Below are 24452 nucleotides of genomic sequence, written 5' to 3' on the forward strand. Positions count from 1 at the left end.
GTGGAGGACATGTATGTGGGGTTTGTGTGCATTTCCAGTGTTTTTTTTGTAGGGGAATATTAGCACCCATCTGGCCTGGCTTGTGTGTGTGCAGCAGGGTGCTTGCATGCAGCGTGGGAAGGAGCATGGGGAGGGCTGTATAGACAGGTAGTTGCATACATCTGTCGGCTGTATGTCTGCTTTCCCCAGTGGCTGCGTGCTCTAGGCCAGCTCCTTACCTGCCCAACAACCCCTCCTTGACTTTCCTCTCCAGCAGATGTGGCCATCAGCTCCCTGCCGGAGCTGGGGTGGGAGACAGATAACTTTTTATCCTGCAAAACTGGCTCTTTGTTGGCCAGCAGCAGCTCCTGTCACCAGTGACACCAAATGAGCCCCTCTAAACAGTGGCAGTGGGGAGATTGACACTGAAACGGCCCCAGACTGTCCTCCTCTGGCCAGCCGGCAGCCAGCTGTAGTGGCTGGGGGACACCCAGGCAAGCCAGGGTGGCACTGCCTGCCTCTCAGCCGTGCCCTTCTCTTGCAGCAGGCTCCCAGGACAGTCTGCTGGAGATCACCTTTCGCTCCAACGTCCTCCCTGTCCTCTGCGACCCGACCACCCCGCAGCCCGAGGACACGCACCAGCCGCCACTGGGCCCCAGCTCGGGCTTCCCCAGTGCCCTGGGCAGCCCCATAGGTAGGAACGACTGTCTGGTGAAGCTGGAGTGCTATCGCTTTCTGCCGGACTCGGGGCCGCCTGCCCCGGAGCCGGCGCTGGGCAGCCTGGAGCTCATCAAATTCCGCGAGTCGGGCATCGCCTCCGAGTACGAGTCCAACACGGACGAGAGCGAGGAGCGTGACTCCTGGTCCCAGGAGGAACCGCCGCGCCTGCTCCACGTCCAGCCCAGGCAGGACCTGGGTGACAGCCTGGAGGACGAGATCGCAGTGTAGGGGTCAGCAGGAGGCGGTGCGGAGCAGCTGGGACCCACCGGAGCTGGGGCGGGCTGTGGCCGTAGCCCCCTGGCCCTGGCAGGGATGGGACAGCCCGGAGGGAGAGGGGGCAGAGGAGGGAGCGTGAAGCTTCCAGCACACGGCGGAGGTGAGGACGGAGCCGTGCCGAGGGTGTGCGCTGGGCATGCTGTGCTCCAGTGTGCATGGGCTTGTGTGCTGAGCTGGAGCGTCCCCACTTCGCGTCGGACAGTGAGCTGACAGCTTCTGCTGCCCCCTGGTCCCTGTCCCCCTGCAAGCTGCATTTTGAGGTCAGGCAGAAGCAAGGGACTCCCTGCCAGACTAGCCACTGCTGCTGGTGGGGAAGCAGTAAAGCAGATGGAGGTTTTTGCTGGGGGAATGAGAGAGCAGGCACAGAGCAGTGAGCGAGGACAAGAGGGACCAAGGAGGCAGTGCTGGGGCGGTGAGCAGGGACAGAGCCACTGGCAGGGGGCCTGGCTCTCTGCGTGGTAAAGAGGGTGGGAGATGAGGCCAGAGCCATGCCAGTGGGACCGTTAGGGTTGGTGACGGTGCACTGTCGGCGTGGGTGCGTGAGTGAGGTGAGGCAGCGGGGGTCAGTGGAGATGAGCCTGGGAAGGAGGTGAAGGGATGAGGTTGTGCGGGGTGGTCGGACACAGGCAGCTCCTGGCAGGGTGGCATTTCCAGGACAGGCTTTGTCCCTGCCTGAGGCAGGTGGAGGGCATGTGGGCACTGCCTGCTCCTCTCCCAGGCTGTGGAGCGGAGAGGAAGGCACGGAGCAGGGAGCCAGGGCACGCAGCACGGGGCTGTGAGGTGTCCTTCCCCTCATTGTCCAGTCGTTGGGCTCCTCTGCATGGCTGCCAGGCTTCAAAGCCTTTCTGGTGCTCTCAAGTCACGTTTTCAAGCACTTCCCCGGACCTCAAACTCCCTGCTTTGCTTTATAGACAAACCCTCCCATTTCCAAGCAGTTGTTTGCCCCCAGACCAGGGCTGGGGGATGCAGTGCTGGCATTGGCTATGCGCAGGGATGGGCACGCTTGCCACCCCTCAATGGGGAGTGAACTGCTGGTGTCTGCAGGGGAGGTCCTTTACATCTCTGGTTTGCCCTCCAGAAAAGTGAATCCAAGATCTCAGGATCCTCCACCAGACCCCAAGACACCCATGGCTGAGAGCTGTCTGTGGGGGCCTCCAAGGGATCCAGAGCTTGTTTCTTTTCTGCAAGCACATTTATCAGCTGCCTGTTGCTGCGGCCTCTAAAGAGGCCGTGGCTGAAGGGGTATGAACCAGAGTCCTGGTGTGTCCCCTGCTCCTTGTGGAAACATTCAACCAAGTGGGGACTGGCATAGTTGTCTTCCTCACCATCCACCCTTCTATCCTGCTTCTGCTTCACTTTGTTGCTTCCATGCTGCTCTTGCCTTCTCCAGCTCTGTCTCTGCTAGATCTGCCTGCAACTAACCCCTAGCTGAGCATCTCCCAGACACGAGCTCTTGCTCTCCTCCAGGGCTTAGCCCAGCAGCTGAGGAAGGTCCATCACTTCTTTCTGCCCTGGTCCCCTTGGGACTGAGGGCTGCTGAGGAGTGAGATGAGAGTGAGACCCCCCAGGGTCAGTATGAGCTGTGCTATGCAGCTTGCACTATAGGAGGAGGCTGGATGCTGTGAGGAGCTAGAGTCCTAGTGGGAAGGAATGACATGTTTGTAGTGTGCCCAGCAGTGGCCTGGTGTCCAGGGGATGACCCACACCAACCACAGAGGGGACAGAGTGGAAGCTGGTGCTGGCTGCAGGGTGTCCCGGGTGCTCCTGTCCTCTGGGCACCGATACCTCTATACACCCTGTCGTGTGCCGCTTTGTGCCAGCCTCTCTGCTGAGGGCCCTGACATCCCCCTGCCACCTTGCAGCAGCTGGAGGTGTAGGCAAGGAGTGGGGGGCTGGTCCCCACCAAGAGAGAGAGGTGGAGGTGAGCTCAGAGAGGGATTTCCACGTGGGCAGATGGGTCGTGCTGGAGAGGGGACCTCAGGAGCTCGGCCGTACGCACAGGACAGATGAAGGTGGTGCCCAGGAGGAGCAGCAGCAGGCAAGAGGTCTCTTGCACACTGGGTTGCCTCAGAAAGCAGGCAGGGCTGAGCCTCTCCCCTTGCCACTGCTCCTGCCCGTCCCTGCTGCACACGGGCAGCCCGGGCGATGCCCCACGAGGAGCTGTCAGGACCAGCTGTGAGCTCGGGCTCTTGCCCAGCACTCTGCCCACAGGGGACAGTGGTGGATGCCCCATGGGCTGAGAGGGACTGCCAGAGCCAGGTGGGACCCTGCCAGTCTCCTGCCGCACAACGGATGTACATGTGTAAATGATCCTTCTCTCCTAACTCAGCGCTGCCTCCAAGACGCCTCTCTAGCCTCTCACTTTTGTTATGGACCTTGACTGGGGTTTTATAGCTATATTTTTGTCCTTTCTTTTCCTACAACTGTCGTGTTACTAACTGTTGACTCAATCTGTCTGGGAAACCAGTCTGTCAATGTAAGTGCACTTAACCCTTGGGTGTTGTCATTAGTCGACTGGCTTTTGCTAAATAAATCTTTCTATTTCTCAAGACTTTCTGTTGTCTCTTCCTTCTCGCTGACTCTCTCTCTCTCTGTACTTCTCTTCCCCTCCATACGGGGAGCCAGCACCAGCAGTGGCATCCCTTGGCCTTGCACAGACCCCTTCTAACCTAAGCATCCTGCCCTCCGGGACCCTTGCTTGTGGTGCCAGCCACAGGCTGCCCGTGAGAGTGAGGTGCCCCGAACATTGCTGGGAGTAGAGCAGTTTCAGTCTTCCCCTTCAGCCACTGCACAGTGCAGGCTCATCTCAGGGCTGACCCAACAGCTTGAGGGTGCCGGGGGGCAGGGGCGTTCCCAGCATCTGCAGAGCTCCCCATGGAGATGCAGAGATGCTAAGTAGTGCTCTCAGGGGCTCAGGAGATTTTTGTCCGCTGGCAAAGGAAAAGTCGGGAAGAGCCTCTCTTTTAAAGGATGGTGAAAGTGGTATGTAGGCAAGAGGAGCAGGCAGACAGGACTGGCTGCTCCTAAAACAATTTATTCTGTCGCTGGCAGGAGCGATGGAGCAGTGCCCTCCCGCGGCGGCTGCCTGGCTGATGGGGCTACACAGGCACCCTGGGGGCTGCAGACTCCTGCGCCTTGCGCTCCTTCTCCCACAGGGCCTTGAGCCTGCGGTAGTACACCTTGCAGCTGTAGCCCTCCTGGGAGCTGTTCTGGATGTGGGTCTTGATTGACCACAGCGTGGGGAAGATGCGGCAGCACGACATGCACTGGTATTTGTGCTGGGGCACTGGCTGCAACTGGGAAGCAGCGAAAATGTCCCGGATGGTGATTCTGGCTCTGCTGCTGGCCAGCCTGTTCCTGTTGGGGGGCTGGGGCTCATCTGAGGAGTCAGAGGAGGAGCAGATGATCTCTGAGAGGTTATCAGGCTCCTCGCACTCCTGGGTGCTGGTGGCTAGGCTGGAGGAGAGGCTCGGGTGCTGCTGGGCAGCTCCTTTGGTGCATACGAAGTAGCTGTAGGGTGAGAACCAGGGCCGGTAGATGGTGCGGGCGTGGGCAGAGAGCTCAGTGCCCAGCAGGGTTGCGGGGCCACGGGCTGCAGAGGAAAGGGCCTGCAATGAGTTGGGGGTCCCTGTAAAAGCCCAGCCCCCCCCACAGGGTTGGGAGCAGTGCTGGGCACCCTTCTGTCTGTCTCCATGGGATGCAGGAGTGGCTGGCTCTGTCCCAATACGTCCCCCCACCATGGAGGGTACCGTCCCTCCCACCATGGGACATGGGTAGAGACGGGCACAGGATGCTGGCGAGCACCGAGGCGCCGGCACAGCACAAGGCTCACCCAGCAGCCCGCTGGAGTCATCCCACAGAGAGCTGCACTGGCATCAGGGCAGCGACGGGGGGGCCAAGCTGGTGGTCCCAGGGGCAGCATCCACAGGTTTGAGGATTTCTGCTGGGAAGACATGGGAGAGAAACCAGTGTAGCTCAGAGGTGGGGTGTGACTGCAGAACCCCATCAAGTTCCCAGAAAGCACCCGCTGCCACAGACCCACCCAGTCCCCTTTCCCCACCTGTGCAGGAGGAGATGCCCAGGCAAACCCTTCCACGGCCTGTCTGCCCGCAGGCCCTCGCTGTGCCGTGTGAGGCTGGATGGTGCCATGGCCGTGCCCGGGAGGTGCAAGGGGGACCCTTCCCCACAGGCAGTGCCGGCTGCCTGCACTCCCTGCCTGGCTGCAGCTGGTGGGTGCCAGGCTCACCAGGCGGGCTGGCAGGGACTAAAGGGCACGGGGCCTCTGGGCTTCTTGTCCTGGTGTCGTGGGGCATGGCCCCGATGGAAAAGGTGGACTGGACACTGGTGTTTGGCTCCTGCGCCATGGTGCCCATGCTGTCATTGGCTGATGTGACAAAGGGATGACACATGTCACACATGTGTACGGTGCGCAGCAGGATGCTCTTGGGCAGTGTGCTCAGCCCCCAGCATATCTGGGGAGCTTGGTCAGCACCAGGGGACAGCCAGCCGGGGCTGGAGAGGGAGCTTTGGTGGGGTGGGCAGTGCAGAGCCCAGGCTGTGGGTGCCCCTAGAGAACCCCCTGCTGCTTCATGGGTGCCTGGCCGAGAAGTGCCCCATGGGAGTCCCATCTCCGCAGACAGCGTGACAGTTCCAGGCACGGGATCGGCAGCACACCTCACCCGGCAGCATGGAAGGGACAGGCACACTGTCCTCTTGCCATTCTCTTTGTAAATCCTCTCTCTCTCTCTCTCTTTCCTTCCACAACCTGCTTCCCAAGTCGCTCAGTGTCAGGTAAGAGATTCTCTCGGTGTGTTAACAGTGCCAACATGGAGCCCTGGGCTTGCTGCTACCCTGTCTCGCCCCATGCTGTCCCCACTGCATGCACTGCTCTGTGCAGCCCTGGCATGGCCTGGCTGCCCACAGCCTCTACGAGGCTGCAGGAGCAGCCTTCCTGTCCCCTAAATTGTGTTCTGATGCTGCTGGGTTGGGACATGGCAGGCAGCTCTGGGACATGCTGTCCCTGCCAGGGTCCCCCCTCAGCCTGGCTCACGCCCCCTCTCTGTTCCCTTTCCCCCTCCAGTGGACCAGAGCATGTTTGAGAACGCCAGCGCCAGCACGGCACCCACCCCGCGGCCACAGCACGTCCCTGCCGTGGCGAGCACCCCGCCGCAGCCCTCCCGCCCCGCGGGCACCCAGCACCTCCGCAACCTGGGCAAGGCCATGGGGGCCAAGGTGAATGACCTCCTGCGCCGCAAGGAGCCGGCCTGCCTCCCCAGCGTGGGGGTGATGGAGGTGAACGCCAGCGCTGGGGCCATGCTGGACACGGGACAGGCAGCTAGTGAGGATGGGTGAGTGTCCCCACGGTGTGCACTCTGCGCCAAGGCTGTTGGGACAGGCTGGAGGGGCCTCAGCATGGGGCTCTGTGTGACTTCTGTGCTTGCAGGGCTGCGGGGCTGGATGCCTTTCCCCGGCTGGACCCCCCACCCCCAGTTGCCAAGAAGCGGACGCCACGTGCCCTGAAGACCCCGCAGGACATGCTCATCGCGCCACAGCCAGTGGGGACCAGCCTAAGGAGCAGCATGGAGGAGCCCCCTGAACCACCCACAGACCACCCTGACGCTGCAGAGAAGCAGCTGGGGATGAGGGACCCGTCCCCTCCAGAATGTCCTGGGGTCCCCAGCATGACAGGCACTCCAGAGCCCAGTGGGGACCAGCCCACCAGTGCCTTCCCTGTGCCTGACCTTATCCATAAGGGCAGCCTGGAGAGCCAATGGCGAGCAGGCGAGAGGGCCACTGAGACCTCACCCCGCACAGAGAAGCCCTCCCGGAGACAGGGGCTGGAGCACGAGCCACTGGGAAGCACAGGGCGGCCAGAGGCATGCACCCCCGGCTGGGAGGTGGAGGGCCCCCATCCCGACCTACTGTCCTTCGAGTAGCAGCAGGGGAGCCGTGACAGGGGCACTGTGGGGGCTGGCTCTCCCAAACATGTCTCTCACTGCCACTTGCCATTTTTGGGGTCATTATTTTGGAAAGGGGCGAGTGTCAGGAGCCATTGCTGCCACAGCGTGGAGTGTGGGGAGCCGTGACACCACACTTCTGCCCAGATTCCCAGGAGGGACACAGCCTGTCCTGCCATGGCTTCTGCAGCCCCGTCCCTGGTCTGTTCGCCCATGTCAGTGCAAAGCTCGCGTCCTGCCATGGTGCCACCATCCTGTCTGCAGCCAGAGCCCATGCTGAGCTGGGAACCGAGAGTGGGCCCGCTCAGCAGCCCGTGTCCTTGTTCATGGGTGCAGAAACACCAGCCTGCCCCCGACCCTGTCAGCTGTGCTGGGGCGAGTGTCTCCCACGTGTCCCCCATGGTTCCCCACATCTGGGCTGGCTGCTGCAGCCAGGAGTATGTCCCAGCTTACACTGATACCCCATCCTGGTGTGTCAGCAAGTTCACCCAGCCCTAGTGCCCAGTGCCAGGGAGCTGGGATGGCAGATGTCCCCAAGGCCTTCTTCAGGTGCCAAGCCCTTGGCGTTAGTCCTCCCAGTGCCATCTCTTTTTGCAGTGGAGCCCCCACCACAGGAGACCGGCTCATGGTGTGGGCTCTGGCAGGGAACAGGGCTGGACGCCTGGGGCCACATGGCTGCTGGCCAGGGTACTCTGGCAGGGAGCTCAACTCCCCGTGAGACCCTCCCTCCGGCTCCCACTTGTGTCCTGGTCTCGTCCCAGCCACCACAGTCTGGACTGACTTGCCCAGGCAGGCAGCCTACTCCACGTGGGCCGGCACCACCGCTCTCCTTTATTTCCTGCAGCGGTGATGTCTTAGCAAGACTGGGATACCAGAAGCTACACGGTCCTCTGATACGGCTCTATGATTGTTTCCCAATCAATTACAGGAGAGGTTCGCCACGCTGTGGACCCCTGGGTTGGTGCAAGGAAGCAGCTGTGAGATGGCACTTTTTCTTAGAGCTTTTATATGCATCCTTGCCACAAAGGTGGTTTTGAGAGGAGAAGCTCCAAAGACCAGATTTGGGCTGGAGGAGGCTAGGGGCTCGTGGATGGGGCACCTCTGCTCGCAGCTCCTCCTGGGCCACGCAGGGTGGTCGGGCTGAAGAAATGTCTTCCACCACTCAAAGCCGCATTGCAGTCCTGCTGAAGGAAGGCGGCTGCAAGCGTAGATCCCTTTGTCCTGGGAGCCGCCACTCTGCCTCCTTGCCTGTTGGTGTGGTGGGTGCCATGGCAGCACCGGGGCTCCGCAGTGCTTGGCCCCTGGGAGGGCCCTGCTCAAGAGTGAAGGGGACGCCAGAGACGCACAGAGCCCGCGGGCAGCTGGCAGTCGGTGCTGAGGTGTGACACAGCCTGTGTATAATGTGATTATGCGGTGCATGGCCAATGCCACCCCACAAACAGAAATCTATATGAGTATGTATATGTGTATGCTGCCTAGACCTACACTGCATTGTACATATTGACAGAAACAAGGGCTCGTAGACCCTCCTTGGGGAACCAGCATCTTCCAACCCCGCCGATCACAGGGGAACCTCACTGCTGGTCCAGTCCCTCTATTTATGTTGTCTAGGGTGTGGGTGTAGTTTGGGACAAAAGATGCAGATTGCACAATAAACTTTTTTTTTCTTTTTTACCCACTGGCGTGTAGCAGTCCCTTGATGGGAGGGGACAGCCTGCACCAGCTCGGCACAGCCCCGAAGCCCCCTGATGAAGCCGGGGACCCGCCGGGCACTCCTACATGGGGGCTGCAGAGCAGAGGAGTGAGGGAGCAGCCCCACGGAGCTGAGGGGTGCCAGGGAAAGCTGCCCTCCGGCGCCAGGCTTGGGGTTGATGGCACAGGACAACGGGTTAAAGCCACGGGGTTAAGGGAAATGTCCCCAAAAAAGCGCTGCCGGAGGCCTGACACCTGCAAAGGGCGCTCCCACCCCAGGAGCCAGGCACAGCCTTGGGGAGCCGGGCGACGTTGCGGGGGGGGTTTGGCGGTGCCCAGGCTGAGGGGGTGACATGGCTGCTCCTTGCGGTGCTTGGCGCTGAGGGGACGGGAGCCCCGGTGGGTGGCTGGGCTGAGGCGATGGGGGTGCTGAGGGGACGGGCTCCGGTGGGTGGCCGGGCCGAGGGGACGGGACCCCCCGCCAGAGCCCGGGCTGAGGGGTGGGGACCCCGGGGACACTGAGGGTACCGGAGCCCGCCAGTTCCCGGGCTGAGAGGCGGGGAGCCCCGCCCTGCCGCCGGCTCCGCCCCGCGCCGCGGGAGGGGCGGTGCCGCCGGGCGGTGCCGCCGCCGCCCCGCCCCGTTTCCGGTGTCATGGCGGCCGGAGCGCGGCAGCGGCCGGCGCAGGGGTCGGTGCCGATCGCGCGGCAGCGGCGGGGCAGCGGGAGCGGCGGGGGGGCGATGTGAGGCGAGGGCGGCGCCATGTCGGGGTGCGTGTGGGGCGCGGCGCCGCTGCTGGAGGCGCTGGGCCGGCTGTGGGAGGTACAGGCGCCTCTGGGCAGCGGCTCCTCGGCCTCCGTCTACCGGGTGCGCTGCTGCGGGGACCCGCGGGCCCCCCCCGGCGCCGTCAAGGAGTTCGTGCCGCCCCCGCCGCGGCCCGGCCCCGCTCGTCGCCCCGGCTCCCGCCCGCCCGCCGCCGACTGCGCCGAGTACGGCTTCCGCAAGGAGCGCGCCGCGCTCGAGCACCTCCGCGGGCACCGCAACATCGGTAACGGCACCCCCACCCCCCCGTCCTCCAGCCTGGGCAGCCCCCGATACCCCCCCTCCCCCCCGCCCCAGCTCCGCGAACCCCTTTGACCCTTCTCGGAGAGCCGCCGCAGACACCAGCTGTCCCCGGAGTCCTCTCCCCCAGGGCAAGCTGGTATCTCCAAAGCAGCCCCCCCCATCTGATTGGGGACACCCCCCCCCAAACCAGGAAAAGGTACTCCCAACCAGGCAGGGGTATCCCCAACTCCTTTGGGAATATGGGTTCCCTCGCCCCCAAACTGATCCCCATAGGCAGGGCTAGAGACCCCCAGAGCAGCATGCCCCTTAGATTGGCACCCCTGGGCAGGCAGGTTTGAGGGCCCCCTGCCTGGACACCCCAAAGCAGCGTCCCTATGGTGGGGGCTTCCTGGTAGCCCACCCCTTCTCTAGGCTGGGGGCCTGCAGGTCACTCAGGCCCCACTTGCCCCAGCGCCCCCTGGGCTGGGCAAGAGCCGGCAGGACATGGGTGTCACCCTTTGGGTAGGCAGAGTAGGGCACCCCGGATGGGGCACCCCGAGTCCTCCTTTGGGCAGGGCTGCCTGAGCTACCCCAGCAAGAGCCAGGCTGCCTACGGGGCAGTGGTGGGGCGGTGTCTGCCGGCCTGGCTCTGGCAGGAGCCCCTGTGCTGCCTGCGTGGGTGGGAATGGGCTTGGGATGGGAGCAAGTCTGCACGTCAGAGACAGCTGCTGGAAGCCCCCAGGTTCTCCCGATGCTCATTTTTTTTTTTTTTTTGTCCATGTGAAAGGCTTTTTAACGCTGTAATATACCTGGACACCCAGACGGAGCTCAGTTTCCCACTGTGCTAGGTTGATCACTGGAAGTGATTGACAGATGGCCCAAAAGAAAGTGATACTACCTCCATTTTACCTGCTGGGACCTGCTTATCCATGTCCCAGAGACTGTCCTGAGCAGGAGTGCCCAGCCCCATCGCTTTAGCAGAGCCTGGGGGGGTATTGTGAGACCAGCCTGTTCTCTGAAGCCTAGAGGGGTGACATGGCTTGTTTTCACTTGCTGCTTCCCTCAGAAGTCTGGTTCTCCATCTCTCTGAACATCGTGGTTTGTAATCGAAACAGATGAGCTGCCTCCTGCACCTTTTGTGGTCTTCTAGGAAGTAGTGGAGAGCGAGGGGAGCGTGATGGCCGTGTAATTGCTTGTTACCAATGCCTGTCAATGTGTCTCACCATAGTGACGCTGTACGGCGTGTTCACCAACCACTACTCTGCGAATGGCCCATCTCGCTGTCTCCTCCTGGAGCTGCTGGACATCAGCGTGTCGGAGCTGCTGCTGCACTCCAGCAACCAGGGCTGCTCCATGTGGATGATCCAGCACTGTGCCCGAGATGTTCTCGAAGCCCTGGCTTTCCTGCACCACAAAGGCTATGTGCATGCAGACCTCAAGCCACGCAACATCCTGTGGAGCGCAGAGGAGGAGTGCTTTAAGCTCATTGACTTTGGACTTAGCTTCAAAGAGGGGAATCAGGTTTGGAACGTGCTGCTCTCAAAGCAGTTGGCTCTGTGTTGAGTTGTGTGGGTCTGTAGCTCTTTCAGCTCGTGAGTGTAGGTGTCAGTGTGACCTGATCAGAGTAGTAGCTGAGCTGGTGCTGAGGGTTTCCTGGAAAATGCTAAAATGTTTTCTGGCCTCAGAAACAGAAGCTTGTGTTCCCATTCTCCTTGCATGTCTCTGGTTTCTGTTGATGTCCTAGCCTTTGTGCTACATGTAACCACAAATTCCAAAGTTAATGATGCACTGAAAAAAAGTGGTGTCTCAGCTTCCTGGAAAGTTTCTTAGTTTTCACATGGTCAGACGAGTGGGAGCACTCAGATCTGTAGAATTTCCTTTTACTCTCCCTTATCATCATCAGTAGTAATCCAGGCTTCACCATCAGCCTGCCCAGTCAGTTGCGTTGTCTCTGGCAGCATCCTTGTGCTTGTCTTTACTCTCATCCTATCTTTAGCAGCTTCCCTTTCTCAGGAAGTCTGGATGTTTTTTTCCCGTGTCATTGTGTTGATGAAAGCCAGTAGTCTGGCTGTGGGTAGGCAGTGGCCATTCTGTACTGACACGGACAGATCTTTGCCTGTTCTGCTCTGCTTTTTCCATTTGCTGGGCTGTCACTCCCTCTTCGTGCTGTTACTTTTTTGTTTTGGTGACAGTGGGTTTTGTAAGCTTGTCCTTGCCCTTTTTATTCTCTTCCATGGCCTGTGATGAAAGCAGAGAGCCTCAGGAGGTTGATAGAGCTTCCTTTCACCCCTCCCTTTCTCAGTAACCACCTGTGAGGGGTATCAGTAAAGCTTTTTCATCAGGAAGCCTCTTAGCAAATTTGCCTTTAGTCACTGTGTGATGGGCAGTAAGTCTAGTAAGCGAGCTCTGATTTTTCTGTGCAGACATTGTCCTGGCTTGTCCCTACTCCCCCCTGCACTCTACTCATTTAGAGGTTTCAAATTCCTATACTTTTTTTACTGGTTTACCTGGTATTGACGGTACAGCCAACTGATCTGTAAATATCAGAGGGCTGTGTGGCTGACGTGCCTCTGAATTCTTTGGTGCAGGAGCTGTTTTTAATGTTTGTACTTCTTGACTCCTCCATGTTGTTCTTCAGTTCTCCCACGTTCTTGGCTGAACGCTGGTTTGCGCTGGTAATCTGTTGCTGTCTATCAGCAAAAAACATTCTCCTGGTGTCCTGTGTCTAAGGCAGATATTTTTTTTTTCCTTCAGGTCAGGGTTGTGCTGCTTGCTCTGCGAGTTGCCTCATGATAGCTGATCAGGTGTTTTATTTGCTTCCATGGTTCCTTCCAATCTGCTTTCTTTGGGCTGAGTTTACTTTGTCCATTCTCAGAAATACGCTGGCTACCCGGGTGAACCTTCTGACCCTGCTTTGAATGTGCTTCCCCTCACCACCCCTGCCTTGGCCAGCGGCGTACGTGCATGATTTCCTTATCTGAGTCAAGACTACGCTGCTTTTATTTGTGACAACTCTGCCGAGCTTATCCTTGCATAACTTTTCCTGCTGTTACTGTTTAACAGAGAATGGCTGCACATAGAGCAAGGTCTCAGCCGCTTACATCTCTCAAAATGCTTTAGATGGTGGGAGTGAAATCCCATCTCGCAATGGTCGTTGTTGACCACGGTGTTTATCTCTAAATGTTGTTTGGTGGGGCTGCTAAACTACTGCTTTTGCCACGCTAGAGATTCTGCTCTTTGCTGATAGGAGGGACACTGATGAGCAATTTGGGTATTAGGGGTTTTTTTTAAGTTCATAAAACACTTTCGAGCTCTGTTGCCTGAAAATGTCTTTTGTAAACTTTATTTTCAATCATAGAACCAGATAATTTTGGTTTGAATATATTCCCCTGGTAAGAACTCCCAATTCTGCACCTTATCCGGGAAGTAGGCTTGCCTATTCTTCTGCCATTCCTTGAGTGGCATCAGTGTGTCTAAAATGAGCCCTCCTGTGTTAAAACGACGCAGCGTGCAGTTTGTCTTTGGACACTTACAAGACTTGGCTGGACAAAGCCGCAGCTGACTGATGGGGTATTGGCTGTGAGCAGGAGGCTGGGGTGGAGATCTTCAGAGCAGCCCCTCCAGCCAGCCCTTGTGTGATTCTATAATTTCCTGTTTTCTTTTAAGCAGGCAGCGTGTGGGCATTTTATTTCACTCTGCCGGCCATGGCAGCAGGGCAGGTATTGATTGCTGCAGCGCTTCTGGCTGCGAGGGGAAGAAGAAAGAGGTGCGTGGGAAGCGCCTTTGATAATTTCCTTGTCTGAGTGTTAGGTGCCTGCTTCGTTCTTTCAATGTTTTGTTCCAGAGAACATCGGTACTTGAATAATGGCAGCTGTTACTGTTCAGACTGGGTTGTTTGTGCTCTCATGCAGCTGACGTGGGAGAGGATTGTGGGTGTTCGACCGTTATCCTGAAACTTCTAGCGTCTTCTGTGCTTATGAGAAGTTAATGGGCCAGTCCGCAGTGTCATCCACCTCTTCCTCCCAGCAGTGCTGTCTTTCAGAGAGATCAGATGCTAGTGGGATGCCTGCTGTTTTGCTGGGAGATGTTTTCTTCTCCAGACAATCTGGGTTTTTTCCGCATCAACACAGCAGTATAGTGAGCTGGACTGCCAGCCTAACACGACTGGCTGTGCAATGCTTTTGGTCAGTTTAGCGATAGTATTTTGGTGACCCATTTGGAAGGGCCTCTGTGAACTGATTTAGGGATAGAGTGGAGAACCTGAATCTGGAAAATTAACTTTTTGTGTGTGTTTGATCTTCTGTAGGATGTGAAATATATTCAGACAGACGGGTATCGGGCTCCAGAGGCAGAACTGCAGAACTGCCTGGCACAGGCAGGGCTCCAGAGTGAGACGGAGTGTACCTCTGCTGTGGATCTGTGGAGTCTGGGAATCGTTTTACTGGAAATGTTCTCAGGAATGAAACTGAAACATACAGTCCAATCTCAGGAATGGAAGGTGAGCGAGAGCTGCTGCAGGCATTTTTGTTTGCACCAAACGAGTCCTCCTGCTTGTTGTTTGTAACCTGGATTTGTGAGGTAGCACCTGGCAACTAGAGAGCATTTCCAGAGAATTAAGGTTCCAGAGCCTTAAAGACCTGCCTGCCCTGTGGGACTGGTGTGTGTGAATGCTGCCTCTGTTCAGGTTGCTGAAAGCTGAGGGTTCCAGGAGACTGTTTGGAGCATGTGTCTTGCCAAGATTTGGGAGGTGAGTTATGCTGGCTGTAGTGTGGCACAGAAGGACGAACAAAATGGATGGCTGATGGCTGCCAGCTAGTTCAGCAGCACAATGACAGAGGAATCATGTGCTGGTTTTAGTCTAAAGTTAGCTCTAATTTGGGGATCTTCTTATAAGTCTATATCCCAAGAAAATGAGAGGAAGGTTCTGTGTTGTGAGCCTGGATCCTGACTCTGTCCTCTGTTCTGTATGAAATAGATTTTTTTTTTTTTTTTTGTGCTCTCCTTGCCAGTAAGAGTATCAGAACATCCATAGTAGTAGCAAATTTGCCTGCATGTGGAAATTTCTCGCTTTTGGACAGGCAAATGAGAAAACTTCATCTGGTGTGGGCCTGATGGTTTAACGTGACGCTGGAGCATTGGGGATCTCTCACAAAACGCCACAGTATCAGAGCCCTCTACGTCCAGCCCAGAAAACGATGGGATATTGCAAGCTTTGCACTGGTCTTCCCGTGCCCTGCCCCCTCCTGCCCTCCTTAAGCACTGTTTCTTTTTCTTTCCAGACAAACAGTTCCGCCATCATTGATCGCATATTTGCCAGTGAAGGGGTGGTCAATTCAGCCATTCCAGCTTATCACCTCAGAGACCTTATCAAAAGGTATCTTGTCATATTTACTAACTGTTCCTTAAAGGTATGCTCAGTAAAGTCTCATGCCTCCCTCTTGGTAACTTAGAGCCCACACCTAACACTTTTTTTTTTTTTCTTTTTAAAAAAAGAAACCTCCCTGCCACTGTGCTGGTAACAAGTGCAAGGGTTAGCAGAGATGCTTCGGCTCCTCTGATTTTGGCGCAGTTTGCAGTAAGCACATAAAGAATGTCCATCATGATTTTAATAATTTGCTGTTTCAAAGCTTTATACTTCCTGCCAATGACGTTGTATTTGGAGAAAGCTGGAGACTTTGCTGCTGTGGGGGAGTGATGTCAGAAATGCAGGAGGGGGACAGACAGCTTCTCCACTGCTGTCAAGATTCAAATGCACTTGTGCAGCTCTCTGAGCTCTATGCTACTGAGATGTCTGCCGAGGGGTTTGTTTTTGCTGTCCTGTGACTCTGCTCCGAGGCTGCAGAGTGAATGAGGACACAGCTTGGCAGAAATAGCATCAGGAGCCACTGGTAAAGCTGAGTAGGGAATGTTCTCAGGCAAGCCCTGGGCTATTAGCTGCTTTGAATCCCATTTGTGGAAAGATGTAGGAGCTCCTTGGGTGCAGTCACTTTCGTGAGAATGCGTGTGTGCCTGAGACATGGGCTGAACGGCCTGGGGAGGTGGAGCTGGAACATGCCTTGTTCCTTGTGAACTTGTAAGTGAGCAACTTCCATCATTTGGTGCTAAGGAGGAGGAAAGCCTACTGTACCGTGTACCCAAAATGCTTTCAGGGGATCCTTCTGGTGTGCTTCAGCTGTGAATTGGAAGATGTGCTTCTCACTCTTCTCTTTGTACCATAAGCACCCCAAAGACAGGGTATTCCTCTGTACTGGCTTCCAGCCCGTGTTGAATTTGTCGATGCAGGAACATCACGTGCAAGAGCATAACGGTGTTTTCTCTTCCAGCATGCTTCATTGTGACCAAGGAAAGCGAGCCTCCGCTGAGAAGGCTTTGTGCAGCCCGTTCTTCAGCATTCCCTTTGGTAAGCTTTGCACGTTGCCCCTGCTCGCGGCGCTCTCAGCGTGTCCCGGGAGCTGCACAGAGTGCAGTTAAATTGTGTTGTTTCTGCTTCTGGCCTCGTGGCTGCTGCTTTGCTCTTTGCAGCGCTCGCCAGCCCTCTGTGATAGCACAGCAGGCAGGTTGGAGCGATGCCTGTGCTCTCGGTGCTGCCCTGCCCCTCTAGCCCTGCGGGCTGTCGCTTTTCCCTGGTTGGACTTCCATTAGATTCTGCCCAGGTCAAACTGACCAAGAGTGTATTGGCAGCAGCATTCATCTGAGGGGACAGAAATAACCAAGTTATTTACCTAATATTGTGACCATTAACGTGCTTTTGAAGAGTGCAGTGCTATTTACAGTGAGTGGATGGTTTTTCTTAGGCCAAGTGTTTTCCAGTTCAGCAGCCAGGAATGTGAGCGACTGGGGCAGTGGTTGGTGGTACCATCTGCTGCTGCCTCCTCTGCACAGGTCGCATAGTCCCAGTGTGTTCTTGTGGTGTGAGCCTATTTTTGCAGCGAGTGGCCTGTGTCTTCTGGTGCCTGTGTGGCAGGTCATGGACAGATGTCACTGTCACTTTCATCTGGCACTTTCTCTTCGATTTACTAAAACGGTAGTGTTTCCCCAGGACGCCCCCATGTGGGTTGCAGGCTGGCAGCAAAAGATGGGCTGAGACCGCCCTGCTTAGGCTCGGGTACCTCCCTGTTTTCTGTTCCAAAACCAACACGGTAGCATTCTCCAGAGCTTGTCTGCTCTCAAGAACACCAGTGAAGAGCTCTGCATCCAGCTTTTCTGCAGCATAAATTAATGCTTTGGGCATCCAGCTTCTGGCTGGGCTAGCATTTTCCCTTGAGCCTTAGCCCTGCTTTTCTTAAGCTGCTTGGTGTACCTGGCAGTGAAGGTTGTTAAGTATTGCCTCTTGAGGTCACATCAAGATACTGCCATTCCTGTGTGTTAAGCAGAGGTAACAAATCCATTCCTGTTTTCAAACATCTTGCATCTCATAAATGGGAACTGTTGTAATCAAAGACACCTTCCGTTTCTGAACCTTGCAGCCAATATGGCTTTAGAGCAGAGGGAATAGGATATTGGCAGTGCTTTCTGGCCTAGTTTTGAATGCACAGACCTCTAACTGTACCTAGGAAGGTGCTTCTGTGGTTAGTGCCACAAGTTTATATAACAGCTTCAATTTTTCTTAGTTCTTTGCTGGTTCTCTTCTTTGCCAAACTTGAACATATGCTTGTCTGCACAAAGAGGCATTTACTGTTGCTTTCCTAGGAAGTCAGAAAATGATCTGTCGTTGCCTTTCGTTTGGACATGTTTTTTCTGTTTAGAGCAAAGACAGCTGAGAATGTCTTTCCTTGTCATTTACAGCCAAGTCTTGACTTTCCAGTTCATCAACTTCTTTCCTGAGCTGCTTGCAGGCTCTGTGTTGTCAGTGTGGTTGGTATCACCTGGCACTTCGAAGAGGAGCAGACGGACTGGGCAGAAAGTACCTCCTAGGGCAGAAGGGCATTGCAAGAAATGCATTTGTCACTTGGTTACAGGAAGACCAGACGGCTCTGAGTCCTAGGGGTTGGTTTGTCTCCCTTTCTGAAAAAAGACATGTGAAATGAAGGGCAGACTTACTTGAATAAAAGGGACAGCATATAAGGCCGAGGCAATACTTAAATGTTCTTTCAGTCCCCAGTTCATCCAGTGTTGTCTCTTGCTTGCCAACAGTTGTGTGGAAGAATGGTCCCAGAGGTTCACTTGGAGCTGGTTGTCTGAATGCAGCACCTTTCTTCAAAGGGCTGTCCCTGAGTGCTGTCTGGGCGTTGTCTAGACTGATGGGGCCTTTCATAACCTAAGCTTTTCGTAAGGACTCAGGTAGGAGGAGATTCATAGCGTGTGTGCTTGTTTAGCATCTCCTCTTGCACTGTGAAATGAACATTTTCTGTCTTTTGCCTGGTGGAGATGTCAGATCCCTCGTACAATCTAAGCACACAGTATGTATTTCCTTTCCAAAAAATTCCCAAGGAAATAAGAGCCCGCTATCTTTGCAAACATAGTCAGAAGGCTTAGACTGGAGAATTGGAGCCATTTCTTCCCTCTTCTCTCCCCTCTCCCACTGTCAAGTGGGAGAACTGTGAGGTTCGGCTACTGTAGCTGCCAATACCAATAAAAAAACATTAACACTCTCCAGGTACTGCAAGTTGGACTCCCAGATCTTAAATTCATGACTGGCCTGCCAGTCACTTTCAGGAACATGAAATCAAGTTTTTGTCCCTGGAGAAGTGACACTGCCCCTGCTGCTTTGAGTTTCTAGACCTGTCCTCTTGGATGTGACTCTCCTAGTTTGGCGTTAGTCTTTCCGCCTTGGCTGTTCCCTTCTTCCGCAGTTGTATCCATGCTACTCTGTTCCAGGCCATCCTGGAGCTGCCTGTTTTCTAGAGCCAAGCACCCCGTGGCAGCGCACTTTATTTCTGCCCCTGTAAAGTTGTTCACAGGATCACTGCTTGCCCACCTTGTGGCCACGCCTCATTCTATAGCACTGCATTGTTTAAGTAGCTAAGTAGTTTTCCCCATTTCTGTTGCAAGATTGTATGGTGGTCTTCTAAACAATACATTGCAGTTGGATTTTGAAGGGGGGAAGGTTTACATGGTGTTTAGGGAAGAGCTGAAAAGTGTCCTGGAGAGAGCTGGGGCTTGTGCCTTAAGAATGGGAGTTACGGAAGCTGGCCGGCCTGTTTTCAGCTTGTCTGGTGGCAGTAACAGGAGATGTCCGTTGCAGAGTAGTTCTTTGATCTTGCTTCTCCGTATGTACGGGGCAGTTTGCTTGACTAGCATAGCTCTTGAGGTCACATTAATTTCTGAATCTGAGCTAAGCAGACATAACTCTAGTCTTAATTTCTGCTAGCTTTGTAATTTTGAAAGCAGTTTCAAGTGCTGGCCTCAGTTTAATTGCAGAGTGCACTGAACCCTTTGGGAGAGTCTCTCAGTGCATAAGTGAAGGTAAGTTGGAAAGAGGGAGAATACAGGCTGTAAATGCAGGTAATAGTGGAGAGAAGCAAAACTACTGCAAAGAGCAGTAAGTGCTTGTGTATGATAGTGCCTGTTGAGTCAATTTCCTGTTTTCTTCCTCATTTGGACTTTGATTTCTTTTCTCTAATTCTGTGTGTGTCAAACAGCTCCCCATATCGAAGATTTGGTGATGCTCCCCACGCCTGTGCTGAGGCTGCTAAATGTTCTAAGCGATGCTTCTCTGCAGTGCGAAGAAGAATATGAAGGTTGGTGCAAGCTGTGCAATTCCCATATAGCAACTTCGTCTTACAGACTCTGGTTGGTTGGGTTTGGGGGTGCGAGAGCAAGCAGAAGAGCAATTTAAGAGGCACAAGCACAGCGAAGAAAGAGCTGCTCAGCTGAGATTCGATACCAAGTGGGTCAGCTGCACCAACTCTGACTAAGAGATTTTGACAAAAAGCAGAGCTTGTAGTGAGTTCTTGAAGGATCTCAGTTGTTTTTTTTTAAAAAAAAAGTTTGTTTTGATTTTCTTCTTTGGTTGAATGCCCACAGACCTCATAATGTGTTTGTGGCTCTGAGCTTCTGCTGGATGTGCACAGGACTCTGGAGCCCAGTAGCAGAGATCCTTTGAAGTCTGCTGATGAACTTACCCAAGATCTCAGCAGAGAACTGAAATATCTTGTTGGAGTTCTTAAACTGTAGCAAAACCTATACGTGGTAGGTGGCAAGGCATGTTGGTGGAATTTGCATTTCTGCTTGCTCTCAGATCCACGTGAGTGGCAAAAGCTAGAGAGCTCTGGGGATATGAGTTTAAAAGGCTGGGTTCTGCTCACACAAAGAAGGGTTTGTGGCAGCTCCTTTAGTTCCCCTCCTCCAAGCGCCATAACAAAAAAAAAAAAAGCACTCACAAATCCCAAACGTTTTAGCTACTGGAAGGCCACGCTTTGTGTGCAAGAAAAAGCACTGTCCATGTGCTCCCAACCCTGCTGTCAGGGTTTCGCTGCCTGCAGGTCTGTGCTGAGCCTCAGTTCAGACTCTTCGTCTTGTTACGCTGCCATTAAGCAGTGTCAGCTTCTGCTGTGGTGTATCTCAGCTGTTTATTTTCAGTTGAGAGGGAAAGGCTATATGTTGACGGAGTGTTCTTGACATGTTCATCTGGCTTTCCTTTGTTCCTTGGCTCATCGTAGTTTGCACAGTGAAAGACAACCAGCTCTTTGCTTTCTCAGATATCCTAGAAGACATAAGGGAGGAGTGTCAGAAATATGGACCGGTGGTTTCCTTGCTGATTCCAAAGGAGAATCCTGGTAAAGGCCAAGTAAGTGAACAGAGAGGAGAGGCTGCATATTCCCACATACACTCCATGTGCTGCAGGACTGCTGCTCATCTCCTGGAAATCTCCTGGCTGATGACAGTGCTAAAAATAGCTGGTTGTCTTGAAGGACAGCACAGGTTCCTTCCCGGTTATGTAAGGTGGCCTAACCTGGCAGGTCCCTAAACAGCTTTAGCAGGGGAGATGGGATACAGGAGGGAAGGGGAGAAGCTGATGGGTGGGAGATGAGGTGTTGAGGATGTAGAGCATCATCATCCTTTCTCCCACCTCACCAAATATGCTGCCCTTAGAAATAAGGAGCAAGAGGTGAAATTCCAGTTCAGAGATATAACTCGCTCCTTTTTAGCTCTGCCGCTGTGGGCTCAACCAGGGATAAAGGGGAAAAATTTGTTCGGGAACTGTTTCCCTGGTTGCAGGGGTGGGAGGGGGCGGGTGGCAAGCGGCCCTGGAAGTGCAATTTCTCCTCTCTCTCTTTCAGGTCTTTGTTGAATATGCAAACGCTGGTGATTCCAAAGCTGCCCAAAAAATGCTGACTGGAAAGACTTTTGATGGCAAGTTTGTTGTGGCTACGTTTTACCCCCTGAGTGCCTATAAGAGAGGATATCTGTACCAAAACTTGCTGTAGGCAGTAGCAACAATCAGGAGAGTTGTCTGCTCCTCTTCCTCACATGTTTTACAGTTGAATGTACAAAAGAGCTTCCTAGCCCTGCTTTTGAGTCATCTGTGAAGGAGAGATGCAAAGGACTTAACTGGGCTTTGAAACCTTTACTGCTGCTTTGTGATGTGCAGAGGAGGCCGGGATGGCTTTCAGCGTGTGCTTGTGTGTGTGTTGTGCTTGCTCGTTTACGTTGGGTGTGTGGCTTTGCCCCAGCGGGCGCTCGGGCGGCAGGAGTGGTGACTGCGGGAGCCTGGGAGGCCAAGCAGATCTTGACAAGCGCTTTCAAGTGGTTTGAAGTGAGACTATTTGAAGTCTTGGCCTTAGCACTTGACTTTGCTCTAGGAAGAGGATTTCTTTGTTAAGCTTTCCTCTGACACATGTGCTCTTCTCCAGTGCGGGGGAGGAGGAGGAAGGCTTCCCTGCTTTTTGTTGATAATAAATAAAGAAAGCAGAAGCGCCATCCTTTCTAAACCAGACCGGGAGGACTTTTGAGTCTTCACATCACATAGAGCAGAGGGAGGCAGTGGAATCAGATCTGCTGAGCCTACGGTGTTGCCGTTTTGCTGCCTCGTGAAGAGCCATCCATCTGATGGGGCACAGATAGCATGCTGGGCTTAGGCAGCGAGGTGTGGGTGACGCTGCCTGCTGTGAGCTGAACTTGCTTGTAGGCCTGCGGTGGGCAGGGACTGATGATGGATACATGTTGTCAGAGCAGTGCCAGCCTCAGTCCCAACACAACCTGTAAGCACTTTGTAGCCTGAGGTGATGTGAAAACCCTGTCATGTGGAGTCATCTTTCTAGCATATACCCTGTGCTGGCACTGATGCTCCCTAGCTCTGATGCCAAATCACCTGTAATACGTAAGCGTCTTTAGGTGGTATTTTTGGAAAGGAGTGCTACAGCGCGCAGTATTCTTTGTGTCTCAGCAGGGCTCCTGGCCTGCGAGTCTTCTAAGAAAGAACAAATATTTGTGTGTCGTAGGTCCCACGCTTGGCTTTTCTGTGTTGTGCGTTTCGGTTTTGCATTAACCCATTAGACTTGTAGGTTAGAAGCACTGACACTTTTGGTCCTTCATAGGTTACACAAAGGACCCGAGGCAATCTGAGATCCTGTATGGAAAGGGCTTGGTCAGACTTGGCTGGCTAGGAGGAGGTCTTTCCCAGTGCTAGGGACAACAGCCGTGTGTTTTGGGGGGGGGGGGAACCTGGGTGAGCAGCATCACTGCTCGCCCCTGAGCATGCTCTCTGCTCATGTGGCTTCAACGCAGAGGCAGCAGCTCGCCTGCGCAGCTGCCCGCATGGAGTAGGCAGTGGCTGTTTCCCAGGGGTGTGCAAACCCATACCCCCAGCGGAGCCTCTCCCTGCAGGGGTGGGCGCTTTGCTCCTGGCGAGCGCGGGGTGAAACAGCCCTACTTAGAGGGGGACCAGTGTATTCTGGCTTGTGGCCCTGGTACCAATTTTGCTGAGGAGGAGAGCCCTAGTGAATTTTTTTTCTCTAGCTGAAATACTTGCAGGCAGCTGCCTGAACCATCTCTGACCTTCCCTGGAATAATATCTAAATTACCTTGCAGTTTACTTTTTGCATCTTGCTGATGTTGGACTTGCTGGAATCCTGCACTTAAAAGTTCCTCTTGATTTTTGCCCTGTGCATGTGTGTGCAGTGTGTCAGGAGACCCAATGTCTGTAGCATTTCACAAGTCTTGGGTTCCTCTCTCTGCTGGTGTAGTGTCCTGTCTACTGTGCACCTTCCCAAGCTGCCCCAGAAAGGACCAATCTCTTTGAATTTTTATGTTGCCTTTGAGGTGGTAGGTTTTCCAGGGGAAAAAAAATAATGCCACAGTGGATTTTAAGGTGTGATTTGCTGATCAGACTTTTTCTGGGAATGATGATACTTTGGTGTACATTAGCTGTAAGGCGGCTTTGCATAGATGGGGTGTGTGATTCATTGCTTTTAATTGAACTGTCCTTGCAGTGAAGCGCCTTTAGTGTCTGGGAGGAATGGGATGATTAACTGGGTGAAGGTTTTTCCTACGTGAAGAGCAGTGTTTAAAGTACTCTAAGTATTGGTAGGTATTGAGTGACCTCCTCAGCTCTCAGTTGTTGCTGTCCCCGGTGGGCTGAGCCAGGGGTGAAAGCACTTTGGCCCAGAAATTCAGATGTTGAATGCTGTTGCGTCAGCAGCATTAAACTGGCTCCCTGTGTGCCTGTCACCTGGCAGCAACAGACCTGAGAGCTCCTGCCCCACTGAGTGCCAGCCCACATGGGGACATGGGGAGCTCCCCTGGGTGTGGGGTGTGAGGTCTGTCACCTGCAGCGATATCGGAACAGGGAGATGTCAGGGTGCAAGTGCAGGTCGTATATGCATTTGAGTTCTCACATGCATTTGTCTAGGACTAAGAGCTGATGTTGTCTTTCAAGCATGTCTCTTTTTTTTTTTTGGTCGGAATTATGCTTTGGATTTGCAACTAAAGTTAAAGAGCTGTGCCAGGATTTATCTTTAGAGAGAAGCTACAACCTGTTCCTGCAGCATGGTAGAGCTGTTCCACCAGAGTTTGGCTGGGGTTTTGTTCAGCTGCTTTAATAGGAGCTGAATAAATCTTCAAGATGCAAACTCCTGCTACCAGATTTTCTCTCCAGATGCTTACTGACCAGGCTTGAGCACCGAGCTGGGCAAAAACCCCAAAGCTGCTTTTTTTGTTATTATTTTCCTGCTGGCAAGAGTTGAAGACGCTGATCTCTGTCCTGTCACTGGACCCAGCCCCTGGCTTCCTTCTGCAGGCTGAGGGGTACAGGGAGGTTTAGAAGCTTCTCAGAGCAGAAGCATTTTATCATTATCCCTCACCCTCTGCCTTCAAAGCCTTTTTCTATCAAGCTGAAGCTCACTCTGGTGTCTCAGTGATCTGTTGGTGGCTTGGTGTAAGTTTCAGCCCTGCTAAAACCTGTGAGTTTCTTAACTTGAGATTGTATCTGCAGTGTGTGTGGTGATTCAATCCATGGCATCTGTCATGGTGTGTGCCTGGATGGGCCTGGCTTTCCTCATCTCCAAATTACTGCCTGCTTGAGTTGCAGGAGTGTTGCGGCTTTCCAGTCAGATGCTCGCTGGGTTTCTTGGTCTGTGCTGCTGACAAAGCTCCCTCTCAGTAGCCCTCGGTGTAGCACTGACCTATGTAGTCCTAGCCAGGCGACAGCTAGATGTGAAGACCCGCAGGCTGCCTCTGAAGGGGAGACATCTGCTTTGGAGGGGAAAGGGATGAAAGGTGAAGCTTCTGGAGACAGACAGGGAAGGCTGGTGCTGCTCCGGTGGGATGCCAGGGCAGGCACCATCCCCTCAGACCGTGCGTGTGAATGGAAAACGCTTTGGCACTCAGCTATTCCTGGGTGGTA

General features: G+C 54.4%; 2 protein-coding genes across 7 annotated transcripts in view; both read left to right on the forward strand.

Moving 5' to 3' along the window:
* The window catches only part of NOS1AP (nitric oxide synthase 1 adaptor protein), a 46070-nt gene extending 39159 nt beyond the window's left edge, over positions 1 to 6911 (forward strand). For 3 of the 5 annotated variants that reach the window (XM_086462940.1, XM_086462941.1, XM_086462942.1), the window contains one exon: positions 524 to 927. In XM_086462940.1, coding sequence (XP_086319066.1) covers positions 524 to 927 — 404 coding nt within the window. Of the gene's footprint in view, positions 1 to 523; positions 928 to 6055; positions 6324 to 6418 lie in introns of those variants that run through there. The other 2 variants (XM_086462938.1, XM_086462939.1) reach the window with 1 other exon arrangement.
* A 2474-nt stretch (positions 6912 to 9385) lies between these two features.
* Positions 9386 to 21529, forward strand: UHMK1 (U2AF homology motif kinase 1). 2 transcript variants are annotated; one of them, XM_086463467.1, is made up of 8 exons: positions 9386 to 9684; positions 10894 to 11188; positions 13974 to 14165; positions 14947 to 15041; positions 15991 to 16067; positions 19249 to 19347; positions 20308 to 20396; positions 20890 to 21529. In XM_086463467.1, exons 1-8 carry the CDS (start codon positions 9386 to 9388, stop codon positions 21034 to 21036), a joined length of 1293 nt encoding a protein of 430 aa, XP_086319593.1. In that variant the 3' UTR covers positions 21037 to 21529. The 2 variants fall into 2 exon arrangements, with proteins under 2 accessions (XP_086319593.1, XP_086319592.1); XM_086463466.1 differs by having other exon boundaries at positions 9386 to 9671; positions 10896 to 11188.
* The last annotated feature ends 2923 nt before the right edge of the window (positions 21530 to 24452 follow it).

The sequence above is a fragment of the Leptosomus discolor genome, chromosome 3 (assembly GCF_034619465.1).
Source record: "Leptosomus discolor isolate bLepDis1 chromosome 3, bLepDis1.hap2, whole genome shotgun sequence".
Lineage (NCBI taxonomy): Eukaryota > Metazoa > Chordata > Aves > Leptosomiformes > Leptosomidae > Leptosomus > Leptosomus discolor.

Coding starts and splice junctions, on each gene's coding strand:
- UHMK1 (XM_086463467.1), top strand. CDS start 9,386: ATGTCGGGGTGCGTGTGGGGCGCGGCGCCGCTGCTGGAGGCGCTGGGC. Junction 9,685..10,893: donor AACATCGGTAACGGCACCCC/CACCCCCCCGTC, acceptor GTGTCTCACCAT/AGTGACGCTGTACGGCGTGT. Junction 11,189..13,973: donor GCTTCAAAGAGGGGAATCAG/GTTTGGAACGTG, acceptor GATCTTCTGTAG/GATGTGAAATATATTCAGAC.